At 39.5% G+C, this 15,032-nt stretch overlaps 2 protein-coding genes across 4 annotated transcripts; one reads left to right on the forward strand and one right to left on the reverse strand.

Moving 5' to 3' along the window:
* Positions 1–1,866: 1,866 nt before the first annotated feature.
* LOC136435119 (uncharacterized) lies at positions 1,867–6,049 on the forward strand. The gene is made up of 7 exons (XM_066428348.1): positions 1,867–3,217; positions 3,453–3,625; positions 3,767–3,925; positions 4,349–4,571; positions 4,794–4,850; positions 5,007–5,136; positions 5,448–6,049. Exons 1-7 carry the CDS (start codon positions 2,120–2,122, stop codon positions 5,759–5,761), a joined length of 2,154 nt encoding a protein of 717 aa, XP_066284445.1. The 5' UTR covers positions 1,867–2,119; the 3' UTR covers positions 5,762–6,049.
* A 1,286-nt stretch (positions 6,050–7,335) lies between these two features.
* On the reverse strand, positions 7,336–14,760 carry LOC136435120 (GDP-fucose transporter 1-like). Of its 3 annotated transcripts, XM_066428349.1 has the most exons (9): positions 14,497–14,760; positions 13,879–13,939; positions 12,554–12,583; positions 11,662–11,802; positions 10,487–10,603; positions 10,190–10,298; positions 9,383–9,923; positions 8,745–8,802; positions 7,336–8,619 (listed from the first exon to the last, which is right to left on the reverse strand). In XM_066428349.1, the coding sequence occupies exons 1-9, from the start codon at positions 14,643–14,645 to the stop codon at positions 8,593–8,595; spliced, it is 1,233 nt and encodes a 410-aa protein (XP_066284446.1). In that variant the 5' UTR covers positions 14,646–14,760; the 3' UTR covers positions 7,336–8,592. The 3 variants fall into 3 exon arrangements, with proteins under 3 accessions (XP_066284446.1, XP_066284448.1, XP_066284447.1); XM_066428351.1 differs by lacking the exon at positions 8,745–8,802; XM_066428350.1 differs by lacking the exon at positions 12,554–12,583 and having other exon boundaries at positions 14,497–14,759.
* Between the last annotated feature and the right edge of the window lie 272 nt (positions 14,761–15,032).

Consider the following 15,032-nt stretch of genomic DNA (forward strand, 5'->3'; position numbering starts at 1 on the left):
TCTGCTCAAGGTGATTGGTGGAAGCCTGTCATCAGTAATGGATTTCTTGAAGGGCTTTCCTAAGGTGTTCAGCATTGATGATGGTGGCGTGGTACATCTTACATCTGCTACTACAACTCAGTCACAGGGAAACAGGCTTGGAACAGAAAAAAGAACTTATGCAATGGTAGTAGAGACTGGCCAGAAGATACAATCAAGTGCACCAACCAGGAGTCAACTGCAAGAAAACAAATCGGGAAAGGGTAAAGGTGCCTCATCAACAGCAGTAGTCCAGAATTCAGAGAAGACAGCACAAAAGGCTAACAAGGAAACTATTCTGCTTGAAGGAGTCAAGCATTTCAAGCAGGTCTTGGAGTCGAAAGGAAGCATGCCTGTTCAGAATATCTTTGGTCATGTCAACCAGTGTAGAGATAAAGTGAAATGGTCTATTGGTAGCACAGCTGACAAGGTGAAAAAATTCTTACTCAGGTATCCGGACGTCTTTCACATTGACAAGAAGATGATTGTACATCTTGTACATAGCAGAGCAAATGAGCAACAAGAACGACACAAGACAAACTTTAACCAGCTGCAGATTGAACAAAAGGCTTTGGCACACTTTAAGGGAATGCTGTCCAGGAAAGGCCCATCAACCACTCATGTGCTCAGCAGTTGCTTCAGTTCTTGTGGTGAAGATATCAGGAGGCATGTTGGGAACAGTAAAGAAGGATTGACAGAGTTCTTCATGAAACATCCACAGATATTCAAAATGGATGACAATAATGTTGTATACCTCAAGGGCACCAGTTCATCAAGAAGTAACGTCATTCAGCCTCAAAGGTGGACAAGCTGTGATACCTTGGCTGTACCAACTGACACTGTGTCACTAAAGGTTCTCAGCAAGTTTGGTGGCAGTACACCAGATATCAGGAGTATTGTACATGGAGGAAGTCTTCTTCAAGTAAAAGAGGTCCAGGACAAACCTAGCCAACAGCCACAGGAAGAGTGTAAAGACAAGAAAGAAACAGGTGATGACACATCTACAAGTAAGGTTGTAAAGACTCAAAGGTGGGCCAGCTGTGACACCTTAGCTGTACCAACAGTGATTCCAAAGGTTCTCAGCAAGTACGGTGGCAGTACACCAGATGTCAGAAGTACTGTGTGTGGAGGAAGACTTCAGCAAGCAAAAGAGTTCCAGGACAAACCTAGCCAGCAGCCACAGAAAGATTGTAAAGACAAGAATGGAACAGATGAAAACACATCTACAGGTAGATCTATGCCTTATCCTGAACGACAACATACCCCAGGTCAGAAGGCTGATTTTTGCAAAAACAGTTCAGACAAGGTATTCACTGCAGTGAAGGACATATTATCAGAAAAGGGATGTTTGCATCTTGTTCAGCTTGTAAAAAAGTTGAGCACCATATTTCCATATGAAAGGTTTGAGGTGAGTGAAGTGAGACTTTTTCTGAAGAAATGTCCAGATAATTTTCATGTGAACCAAGATATGGTTGAGGAACTTCCACCTATGAATGTCCCTGCAATTGTAACAAAGATGTTCAGTAACAACAGCTGTTATGCAACATTGGAAGATACAAGTAGAGTATTTGTCTACAGAACTCTATACAGAGAGAGGTTGGGGGTTGACTGTGAAGGTCTTAAGGACCACCTGTCTCCTGGTGATATCCTACTGGTGGACACAGAACATGGCAAACCTGGGAGTAGTGTGAAGTGGACAGCAACAAACATTACAGCAGTTTTCAAGTCTTCTAAAAGAGTTGATGCTGACAAAAATGGAGTGAATCTGCAAACACCCATACCTTTCCTGCCTGCAACAACCATTGAAAGGTCTCCATCTGAGATCTGTAATGCCATTATGAAATTTGTGGCTTCTTTCCTTAAGGTACCTTTACCTGTGCAGGTTAAAGATCTCAGCTCTAAGATTAAATACTTAAATCATGATGCAATTGTGTACCTCCGGGCAAGGGGAGGACTACTGCCCTTCTTGCAAAACCAACCACAATTGTTTCAGGTACTGGATGGGTGTGTTAGTTTGGTGGCAGGTAAAGGAGAGCTTGATGAAGGCACTAGTCAAAGTTTAACCTCTCCAGATGCAAAATGCACAATTGGAACAGTCAGTATGATTGCTAAGAATATTGCACATTTTCGCCTACCTGATGATAAGAAAGCTATAATTGACCTTTCAGATGCACATAATTCAATCAGCACATCTAGTCTCAGTGTTGGGGACTGTGTGGTAGCCTATGTTGTGCCTGCTCCTGACCAATGTGAGATCCCCTGGGTGGTGTCAAAAGTCAAACATGTTATGGGGAAAGCTGCACCTGCTGAGATTCATGCTAAAACTGCAACAGCCACATGTAGTAGTCACCGTCTCAAGGAGGTACTACAACAATGTGTTCTGGAGGAAGAAGTGGACACCGTACTTGGCTGGCATAAAGTACTGAGTAAAAAGCTTGAAATGTCATTTGAAAGCCTTGTGGGATGTTTTAATGACCTACCCAAAGAAGCACAGAAGTATACATTGCAGGCAGGAGGCCCTCGTAAAGTCTTGGAGCAGTATCCTACACTTTTCCATTTTGACAATGTCAGAGGTACAGTATGTCTTGTAGAATGTAGTCCAATGGACAGGGAGGTGTTCAGATCAGATCAGATTGCGAAGAAGACTATTGCATACTTCCAGGCAATACTGACTAAGATGGGCCCCTCAACATTAGGGCCACTACCTGGACAACACTTGAATCAAGAACAAGTAGTTTGTGATAGTTCAGGTCTCCCAACTGCAACAGTTCATCCAATGACTCCTCCAAGTGTCAACAACAATGTACCCTGTGCTGATGGTAGTAGTGATGATGTGTATACTCAAAGGGGCTCTATAGTCATGGATCAAAACGCTAAAGCTCTGCATTCAGCTCAACCCAATGTAACAGCCACTCATCATGTTGACCTGACTTCAGCATCCAGAGCTTTGCATACAGGGGTGCAAGAAGATCTAAAGGATGTCAGAATTGACCCACAGGTCAGTCATACCAGCACAGCTGAGGACGGATATTCTTTGCCTCCAAGCTCAGTTGACATTTCTTCTGACTCAAGCCAAGGTCTACAGGGCACAAAGAATAATGTCTGGGCTGGGAGCAACCCAAGTCTGGGACAGGGATGGCCTCTCCAACTTCTTGGGACAGAAGATGGGGCAGGTGTCTGGGCAGATTCCAGAAAGCAGGTAAATTCTTCCATATCTAAATTAGAATATATGTCCAACAGTCTTTTTTTGTATTGAAACACATCTTAACTCTTGAATTTTCTTTCCGACATTTGGCCAAATGAAGAGAAAAAGAAAGAGAAACACACAAATTCATGGTACAGCATAGCAATTTGAAAAGTCTGAATTATTATTACAGCTTGTTAGAAAGTTTATGTACAATATTTTTTTACATGTATCTGACTTTGCTACATAGGATGAGCAGTCGCTTGAAGCTGTTTGCCAAACAAAGTTTGTTGTGCCCGGTGCCAATGCTTCTGGATATGATGACTTCACATCACTGCTGCCCATGTTCAAGGACATCCTCAGACCTATCCAGGACAACCTGGTGGAAGTGGAGATGGATATTGGGAGGATTCCAATAGCTAGGTCAGATTGTATTCTTAAGATACATTTTTTTTTAAAGCAAACTGAAAGTGACTTTAAGCACTAGGTAAATTTTCTCGCTGTCTTAATAGAACTTAGAATACGACTTTGAATTCCCATTGCATGGTTATTTTGCTTCCCCAGATATTACAACCCGCAGAGTCCTCTCCTGGCTGCCATCAGACTGAGTGAGCAGACTCTGACCAGAGAAACCTTAGAAACCATCCTGTTTGCCCTGCCTCTGGAGAGGTCTGCCATTGGTCAGGGGAGAGTTCTACTCAGGGGCTCACTGCACTGGATCAGGTAACTTATTTTCAAATTTCTGTTAAAGGTCATTATGTTCACTACCGGTAACTTTGAATGCACTTGTATTAGACTTGGTAATTGTGGATTGTAAATGAGTATAACATAGAAATTTAGATGTTCACACTTATCAAGAAGAGTAGGGGTGACATGACCATGCTGTGCTTGGCCAATTTGGGGACAATACTTTCTCTTCCATCACTTGAAGTTGTTTAGTAAACAACAGCTATGGTTTCAGCACCATGCAGTGGGCTTCACTTGCTCCAACTATCTATCTATCTCTATATATAGAAATTATCTGCATGTACATATGCTTTTTTCATGTCAGAAGTTTTTGTGCTAGTTACAAAAAATGTATATAAACCTTAAACTAAAGTAGAGGAAAATGTCATCAAGGAGCAAATTTATTGGACCCTTCTGCAGCACACTGAAGAACAGTTTGGGTGAGGTAGTTGGGCTGACCCTGCGGAGAGGTCAGGCAGTGCCTGGCTGTCTGGACCTGTTGTGGGACGTGGTGACATCAGGCACATCCACACTCATCGTTGGACGGCCCTGCAGTGGGAAGACCACCCTGCTGAGGGAGTGGGCCCGAGTACTGAGCGATGTCTGCTACAGGAGGGTCATTGTGGTAGACACACTGAATGAGGTACGTATTGGAAAGTCATGATGAGAGAGACACTTTATTCTTTTGAAATATGTATAATAACTTGTTCCATTAAGATTTGGCACACACACACTTGTTAACATGACCCCAAGAAGTGGATTTGGTGTATGATTTTATGATCCAGTTTTAAGAAAATGATGGAAGTGATATTGCTTTTGGGAATAAGATCAACTCATTCCTGACAGCTTTACTGTGTATTTGCAGATTGCTGGTGGAGACGACATCCCACATCCAGGTATAGGAGGTGCCAGGAGGGTTCAGGTGAGGTCAACAATCCTGTCAGGTATTGTGGTGTGATGGTTGTGTCCAAGTCTGGGATATCTAAATATTGAGCTCAACTTTAAAACTTCTGTTCTTTAAGAATTCTGTCTTACCGGGGTAACACATCTTGTATGTCGTCATTGTTCATTGCTCCAGGTGCACAACAGGTGTGAGCAGGTGTCCCAGCTGCAGACAGCTGCGAGGAACCACTCCCCTGACTGCATCATTGTGGATGAAGTACAGACACAGGAGGAGGTTACTGCACTACAGGCCATCAGACTTACAGGTACATGTTTTAAAAGAGAAACAAATATGATTTTGTAGAATGCCTGTAGTCCTAATGTCAATGTATCTGCCTGACCTTGTGTGTTCATTAGATTGACAATCTGGAAAAAAAGTTGACAAATCTGGATCAAATTTTCTTTCATCACTTAAGCACTGACTCAATACATGTACATCAGAGCACTTTACTCCTGACACTTTATTTATTTATTGTCATTATTAAGATTCCCAGAATCGTTTAATCCTTCCAAATTTTGACATATAGACCATAATTTTGTATGTTGTGTGACAGATTATAACCCTTAATTGTTCCAGGCATACAGGTGGTAGCCGGGGTCTGTGCAGGCTGTCTGCCAGACCTTCTACACAACAGTGTGATGAGAGGACTTCTGGGGCTGTCTGATCCACCTTCCTCTACCTCAGCACCACTAGGTGTGAGTCAGCAGCCTCTCACATTCCCACAGACCCTGCCTGTGTTTCAGGCTGCCGTGACAATCCACAATAGAGAGACCGTGTCGGTTTACCCTGACATTGCTTCGTTTGTAAGGGTGTGGTTATTAGAAGGAAGGTTTCCTCTTGCACAGCACAGAAAGAGGGTTGTCACAAGGGACAGGGAGACAGAACTGTAGGATTACTGTTAGTCCTTAAAATTAATTGCAGCAAATTGATTTAACAAGATTGAACCAAAGTAATTATATTATTCAAGCATATATAGTATCTTAGATAAAACAGTACATTGTCAGGAGGCCTATGATATTAATGGTCAGAGTTTATGTTAGTATAAGTGTGAGGATTATATGTGGGATTCAGTAGTAATGAGAGGGAATTTTTGTTCCGTCCCACTCATTGTTTGGGAACCCATGTTGTTGTTCTGGAGACAGCCCTGAATGAGAGTCTGTCTCAGTGTTTGTCAGAAATGTTTGTCAGAAATCCCTTGATTTTGCAGGGATTTGTTTCTTTTTCTCACAGAGAGTTAAAATCTCAGTGCTATGTTACTCCGAGAGTACACACTCAATGATAATTTGGCACTGCATGTACATGTATTTGTGTATAGCCAGTAACATTCTTTGTAAAATGTAAAATCCTACATATTAGTAAAATCATAGTTTTTAAAGTTTACTGTAAGTTGTTTATTCAGGCCAACTTACTCATGTAATGCTGTTGTTTGTGAAATTGATTTGTTACCTTACAAACGAAGGCCCATAAGCTCAACTTGTAACGCACGGCAGAATAATTCTTATCATACTGAAAGCCAATGAAAAATGGTACATAGTTACCATGAATAGTCCATATAAATCACTGATATTATTTCCTTTGTATAAAACCTTTATATATGGTATGTCCAGAAGTTACTATGGTCTTCCTACTACATGTATTCTGTACATCCTGTTTAGAAAATCAAGAGATTGATGTACATCATTGCCTAAGTGCCTTAAGATATAGTGTTGCAATATCAGAGATGAAAATTTATGGTGCTTCTTACTCAGATTTATACTATAGTCTATCTTGTCTTAATAGTATTGTTGCTCCTGTCATTTTCGACACTAAGTTGCTGTATATTTCTATCTTCAATGATAAAAGAAAATAGAAAGCTGCAATTATTTTTCAGAAATTTGTCATGTACCAGAAATCATCTTTATTTTCCATGTACATGTACATGTCTAATGTACAAGGCTGCCTTGTAAGGCTAAAAGATTGCATTCTGTAATATCAAATAAATGGGTTTTGAACCATGATGACTATCTCTAGTTTGTTTTTGCAGCATTACTTTGAGTGGTAATGGATGGGAACTCAATCCTGGTGACACATTTAAGTTGGAGGGGAACATATGCAGCATCCTAAAATGTAAACAGGAAAAAAATGCTGTACATATTGTATTTGCAATATGTTGACAATCATGTACCATACAGTGATACCTTTGATCACATTTCAGCATAATGTTTATCTGATATCATTAATTACATGGGACCAGTAAAACACCCCTGTGCGGGGACAGTCTGGTTTCAAAGAAATTGCATGTACAACACACATGGCTCAAAAGCGCCACTTATTAGCAGCTAGGAATATAATTACAGGCAAACCAGCATCAAGCAGAGGCAAAAATAACTTGGACCGTTTTAGACTCAGATGTTTTTCTGATGTCAAAAGTCCTTATCCTTCTTCTACCGCAAAAGGAGCATAACCAAAAAGATAACACACTCCATGAAGTTTAAAATTCATTTATTGAAATATATGATTGAAACTGTAGACTTCATGAATCAATCATATTAAATGCATAGAAAATAAAATTGAGTTCTAATACATCACAAATTCAGGTTATCTAAAAATAATCAATGTTTCCAAACATATAACATAAACCATTTTGTAATCTATATCATCATTCTTTTATGTTACAAATTCATAGATGATTTTGTACATATGAAAAAGTGAGAATATATTATTCTTCACAGTATGCTAACTTGACCATAATCTCTTTGAAAGGCAAAGTACATAACGTTTTTGTATTCAAGAACATCTATATACAGTGTCTCTTGTAATCTCTTAAGTGATTCAAATTATTCACCATCATCTTTGCAGAGAATATAGACACCAAATCTACATCATCACCCCAGTAGCTTTACAAAAATTGCACCTTTAAATACTGATCAATTTCAACGCCTTTGGTTCAAGCCCTCTTATTGAACCAAAAGACCCTATCACAGAAAAACATTTACCTGTTCTGTCAATGTGACTTATCTCTGAACATAGCATGGCCTTTTTCTGATCTTTTAATGTCATCTAATAATGTACGCTTCCATATGTAATATTGTGGAACAAATTTCGGTATTTAATGAAATAAGAGCCTCCTAGAATAATGCTGAGGGAACAAAGCAACAAACAAGTCCTACTAAAGCTGCCTCAACTAGTGTGAAAACTAACATAATACATGTACAATACATTTCACTATACCAAATTACATGAAGCTTTGGTAATACTCAAATACAGTGTAGTTTTAAGCAAATAGTAATGACTCGTACTGTCGTACACTGGAGGAAAGGAGAGCTTTCTGAGTCTAGAATCTTATTGAAAAAACAATGAAAACCTTCCCAAAAGCTGTATGTCTGGAGAGTCCAACTCAAAAGCAGAATGAACCTGTACCAGTTTGTACAAAAAAATCACTAAGTACACTTCACCTGATCTATAGCAAAAATGTCCGTTTGTTAGCTCAAAAGCCTTTCACAGTACTGAAAACAAAGTTCATAACATCAAAATAAAAATTTCGTGGAGAATGGAGGTAGTTCAACCCATAGATATTGAGTGATGAACAGGCTATACAAATCTTTGACTTCTTTCACACGTCAGAATCAGATAACAACGTTCCACATTTAAGATTGGTCCGCAGTCCTCAAAATTTCTCCCACACTCACTGGCCCTCATTTGCATATCCAACACAACACGACCACACTTCATTTACTGTTGGTCAAGCATCTTCCTCTGATGAACCTTTCTTGGGTTGAAAAAAAAAAGAAAAGAAAAAAGTCTCATTTATCATTTATGTAGACATGCAGGTGAGAAATCTTATCAGGACAAAATGAAGAGGGCAAAAATGGTGAAGACCAAAAGTTACTTTACTTTATCTTTGGTTGAATCCTGTGGCTCTAGTCCCAGTATGGTGGTCGTCTCTTCACCTCTAGAGAGACATGTTCTTCATTAAACCTTAAATATCATGTGTTTTATTTTTATTCCTGTTCTACAACATAGAAACTGATTTTTTTTCAACTGTAAGAATTATGACTACTTGTTACAAGGAACAAAAAAGTGCTACTTTTGAAATTAGACAACAATATTCTGCAGTTGAAAGAACATTAGATGGAATGATGTTGGGTATGATATAATATTTTTACAAGTAATTCCAGTAACTTAATGAACATCTAGGACCATCCTTGCCTGACTTAGCAATGCACCTTTTTAATCATGTTGCCAAAAGATAAAGTGTGCCACAATCACAAAATACTGTTTGCTTATGAAAATACAGAAAATTTGCAGCCAAACTTGTAAAAGAGCTTGTTCATTCAGTGGCTGAATTGGTGGTATTTACTAACTTCACATATTGATAATTAATGGCAATATTTTGTTACACATTACAGTACCAGGGTATGTACTTCATACACAAAGTACAAAATATCAGTCAAAAACATTGTCCAAATAAAATATGGTTTATAACCAACTAGCTTCGTACATATGATGTACAAATCAGTGGTAAAACTTACACCTTATTAAGCTCCCCATTCTTGCTGTCCTCTATTTTCATCTCGGCTAAAGCCTTCTTTGACTCTTTGTGCTGCTGCTGCATCTCCGAGTGGCGTACTTTCGTGTACATGGCCGAGCCCCCCAACACCAGAGCGTTACTCAACCACCACAGAGCAGTCTTTATATCGTGAGAGTACACCACAGCGATTACAGTCTGTGCACAAGCCTTTGCAGTCCCACTGATGTTATGTGTCAGGGGGCTGGTGACTTTGATCTGCATACCCGTTATATAACCGATAGCAAAGCCAAACACACCAGACAGAGTCATGAGGGCCCAGAACTTGGAGGATGTGAGGTGAGGGAAGTTTGTGAGGACGGAGGTTTCACCGAAGATGAGGATGAGCGGAATGAAGAGTATGACGGCGTTGACGTTGTTGTAGTACGTCAGGCGCCACACGTTGCTGTCCACACATGGGAGGACTTTCTTTGTCATGATGGAGTTCAGGCAGACAAACAGGCTGGCAGAGACGCCGAAGATCACTCCTATAACTGACAGGGTACCTGGGAATAAAAGGCAATAGACATTGTTTCACAACTTTTACATAGGACTTAACATTGTGGGATACAGTAATGAAGAACCTAATAAGTTTCCTTCCAAACTGCAAAATTCAAGTGTATAAATCCTCTCCAAAAGATGACACATGACAGAACTTAACATCTAGTTTCATGTACATAAAGACCCAAAGACCCTGCACTCATTTTTCTCTCTCATGTTCTTTTCTCCCATTGAGTTCCTGTGCCCCCCTATCTCTACCCCCTGTACTGACCTGCCGCCCCCTCCTGATCCACCCCCAGTACAAAGCCGGAAATGATGACCAGACAACAGATGATGGCCTTGAGTGACGTTGTCTGCTTCAGAACGAAGTAGGTCAAAACCTGGAGGGGTGAGAGCAAGAGAATCTTCAAAACATCCAAGCTGTAGAAAGTTGACAGTACCAAAGTACCATCTCCTCATGCATATTTAGTGACCCTATATTTCTTGGATTTCTATCATACTGATTCATAGTTATGACAACTTAAGTGTATGTTTTTTCATTACATGTATTTACTTGATATATACTCACCACATTGAATACTGTAGTCAGTGATCTGCCTACGGTGTAGAAGGCCACGCCCACATACTTCAGGCACAGGTTGTTAAAGGTGATCATTCCAACAAACACCACAGATAAAGGCAACACCTGGAAGGGGAGGGAGGTAACAGTACACAAACACTTTCAATATGGTACTGTGACATTACATGTTAGCAGGGTTACATGTTACCATAACAACAGAAAAAATTAGGAGGTACATTGTAGAGTCAATTCCATGTCACCGAGAGGGTTTTCAGGTAATATTGCTAGTGAGTTCAAACAATTTCAGATAAAAGACTATTCCAGTCAAAATAGTTCTAAATTGTTCAAACAATCAAGAAAGAAAGTTTGAACATGTTTGAACTTATTTACATATGTTGGAACTATTTGGAAAGTAATTGCACAAATATCTCTTTATTTAGAACAATTTTCAAACATCTATGTGATTGTTTCACTGTTCGAACATGTTGGAACAATTTGCATCATTTTTCAAATGGTAGATTTGGGTTATTGCCCCCATAAAAGTAGGTGCTAATCGCACTCTATTGTCCGCCTCTGTATATTTTTAGATTTCACGTCTGGACTTTTGTCTTGAGGTGTCAATGCATGGCACCCAGGCCTAATCCCCTATACTTTGAAGGGATGTGTGAATTGCCCTGTTCCCATCCCACTGACCCAGTTATACCATGTTGTTATAATGTTGGAACATGTAGGAACAAATGATCAACCTATTTTCCAACAGTTTCGAAAATAATACAAATAACATGTGCAATGTTAGAAATTTGTCTAACATGTTGGAACACAGCAGAAACTATTAAGAACATCAAATGAATGTTGGAAATTGTTCTAAACAGTCACTTATCTCCCTTAGATTGTTACAAAGGTTTTGCAAATGTTAGAACAAAAGGCAACAAACACCCTCTCGGTAATGTGGAATTGACTCTAATATGAATGAATTTGTATTGGCAAACCTACAGTATCCTTGAATATCTTTCTTCTTGTGATGGATATAAATGTACCTGAATATTCTATTAATTCTTTAATCAAATGTTGCAATCATGACGCCTGCTCACTTGATCTTCAGATGATACAGCTATAGCTTTCCAGCAGATCAAAATTTTGAGCCACATATTTACTGCTAGCGAAGACGATATATATGTCCTTACCTCCCGAGATATCTTCTTGTCCAGGTGCACAGGTGGGAAGGAGATGACACCTGGCATGAGCCTGGACAGGAGCCGTAACAACAGACACAGCATCACTGACACCAAGCACTGGTAGAACGTGATGAACAGGGGTGCCTCCAGCTTTGGAACAACAAAACAGCTCATGTCAGTACTCGGGATGAAAGGGGTTGATCAAACAACTCAGCAATAAGATTCTGGAGCTGGTATGATTGGTCAGATTCATTCACTACTTTCTTCTGGTGTATATAAGCATTGATATAACGATGTGTTGCTTTGACTTCTTTTTTTCACATGAGAAATTCAGTTGTAAAACAGCTAGGTATTGAAATGGCTGGAATAAATGAAATCACTTGAATTGAAAACACACAACAGTACACAAGTGGTCTCTAGATCCATAATGCTAAAACTCATATTGACATTCTACATCATTAATAGGAGTGAAAGAATCAAATCAATGACAGACAAAACCTGCAGAGGGAGACAGCATGTGAAGACAACTTTTGTAACAAAAGTGGCTTCTTGCTATTTGGAATATGTAGACAAGAACAGGTACAATTGTAATTGGTAAGACTGGTTTGAGCCAAATTAGAAAAAGGGACAATACAAAACAATAGAGACCAAGTCTAGGGTGTCAAGGCAGAAAAATGGAAAACATTGAGAAAAGTGTTTTGTGATTGAATGGTAATCAAGATTTGAAGAAAATTCAAACAATGTTTAAAGCAGATGCTACAAAAATCAGTCACAAAATCATTTCTACATGAGCAGAATGGCAGCTTGAAGAATCCAAACTTTAAAAAAAGTTTGGATGAAAAGTAAAAAGAGATCAGATTTGGATCATCTTCTGAGACAGCTCAAACATTCTGCCACAAACCATTTTCCCCTCACTTGCTGTCTTCAAACTCTGTTTAAGGGGAACAACAGCAGAAAAAATTGAGTGCAAAATGTGGGAACAAACTGTGCACAAACATGGGAATATCTTACTGCTGGAGAACAGCACTGCAAAGTGCTTTAATTTTTGCGGAGTTTTGTTTTATTGAATTTCTATGATTATGACATATCTTAGTCCATAGAAATGTGGACATACCAGACGGAGCTGGAAAAAAATTCAGGTATGAAACGGACATCTAGTTACTGTGCTTGCTATTGCAAAACTGCAGTATACGGCCACCAAATCAAAGCATTTTTCAGTGCAGCAGTTCTGACTGGCCCCAGCTCAAAGGGATCAGGTCGTGTCAGACCATTACCAACTCGGACCAGTCAACTCGGACCAACACCATTGACGATTGTTAGGGATAGGGTTAGGACTTGACATCGGTGTTGTGTTAGGGCAAGGTTTGTTAGGTTTAGGGTTAGGGCTCGACAGAGGTATCGGTCCGACCTGGCCTGACTACTAATAGTAGGCATGGACAGAGTTGACAATGGTCCAACTCGGCTGACATCGCAACTCAAATATTGTTTTCTAACAATCTTAGTGCTGTACTAGTACTGTAATCTCCAAGCAGATCTAACGGTTGCAATAAAAACTCCTTTTGTCAGTTGGATTCGGTCTTTGCAACTGTTAGATCTGCTTGGAGATTACTGTACTGAAACTCATGAAGTTTAGACATCCAAATCATGAACATAGAATTTCAAGATCAACAGAGTGCTGAAAAAAGCTCAAACTCTGCCATACTCTAAATCTAAATTTGTCTCACATTATGCAGGGTTGTTTCATCCATTGTTTGTGGAGTTAATTAGCATTGGAGGTAAACAATGGCTCTGTACTGGGTTCCACAGCTGCAATTGGGTGCATTGAGTTATAGGAAAAACTTTTGTTATCAGAATCAGACAACCATCTTTGCTTTGTTAAAGATGAACAGACAATAAATTCTTCCTGTATTTGGTCCTCCCAATTTCTATGTAAAAATACCTTCAGGTCCAGAACATAAAACTTATCAAGTGAAAGGGATGGACAGTACGTATTAAATTTTCAGAAGGGGGAGGGACTCTTGATACAAATGTACTACAAGTACAAGTAGTATAATTGTTCATCCCTTTCACTTTACTATGTTCTGGATCTGGCTACAGCCCTCTCACATTTCCAGGTCATACCATCTATTCAAAAGTGGTGGTTAGCTTTCTGTGTCTGTACCTGCAATCTGGCATATACTTATAACGGTAATATTAGTAAGAAGAAATAATCAGCATCCTCCCTACCTTCAGCTCTTCTCCACTCAGTAGGTACTTGTTGAGGAACACCATAGTGATGGAGACAACCCTGTATGGTACAGGCAGGAGAAGAACAAAATCAGAACATTCAAATGTTAAAGTAGATTGATAGTACAAATTGTATATCATTTATCATAATGATGTTAAAATTAAATATCAAATCAAAGTTATGTAAAAACGTTCATCCCCCTGATACGATATCAGTTCTCTAAGAATCATGGAACCTCTCAGCAACAGAAAATTCCAAACTATCTAGGCTTGTTCTGGCCATTGTCTAACCATCAACGTCACAGGCCTTGGCTCATGTATTTTATTACATTACTGGTGACTGTTTTCTTTTTTTACCAAGGATGAATCGAACCTCCTGGGCCTCACAATTTACATGTTCATCACCCTGGCCTAAATACTAGTGGTGTCCTGGAAAAACAGTTTCCCACTTAAACACAGACACACGTTTAAATTTTGTATTGTAGGAAAGATATTTTTGGAGGCCATTATAATTATTTCAGTGCCACGTCTACACCTACCGAAATAGTGCCACAAGTAAGACCTTTAATCTCTTAAACACAGGTTACAAGAAGATAATCTTAAGTGCACACATCTCACCAGTAAGCGGTCACCACAAGGGCGATCTTCAGAGATTTCCTCAACATCGATTCTTGTTGTTGGCTCTCCATGGTTCTCAGTCCGTAGTTGTACCCGCTCTCTGCGACCCTCGAGTACTTAAAGGCCCCCGAACTGTTCCCTCGGGGCATCTTGCGCGTCAGACACCTATCTATTATCCGGAAACAAAAGGTAGACAACAGGTTGGACCAGTCCTGTTACACCTTTACCTGTCCCGGGACCATTTGGATGACCCTCCCCTCCACATGAGGTTTATAAAGAACTATTTGTAAACTTAGATTCAAATAAATTTAACAAGAGGTTTCTTGTTTAAAATCTTTTAAAAAATGATTATTTTAGCTTAAAAAAATCTATTGTGTGTATTTTTACATAGCCTGTAATGTTGCATCCATCTATAAAAAGCAATTTTCAACAAAAATGGTTTCCCTACGTGGCCAGAGACTTTGAGACAAATAAAGAGCTATGTTAAGTAGCTCGATTTTACGACAGCACTGTGTTTCCCTAGTTTTCTGATTTTG

Source organism: Branchiostoma lanceolatum, chromosome 5 (genome assembly GCF_035083965.1).
Source record: "Branchiostoma lanceolatum isolate klBraLanc5 chromosome 5, klBraLanc5.hap2, whole genome shotgun sequence".
Taxonomy (NCBI): Eukaryota; Metazoa; Chordata; class Leptocardii; order Amphioxiformes; family Branchiostomatidae; genus Branchiostoma; species Branchiostoma lanceolatum.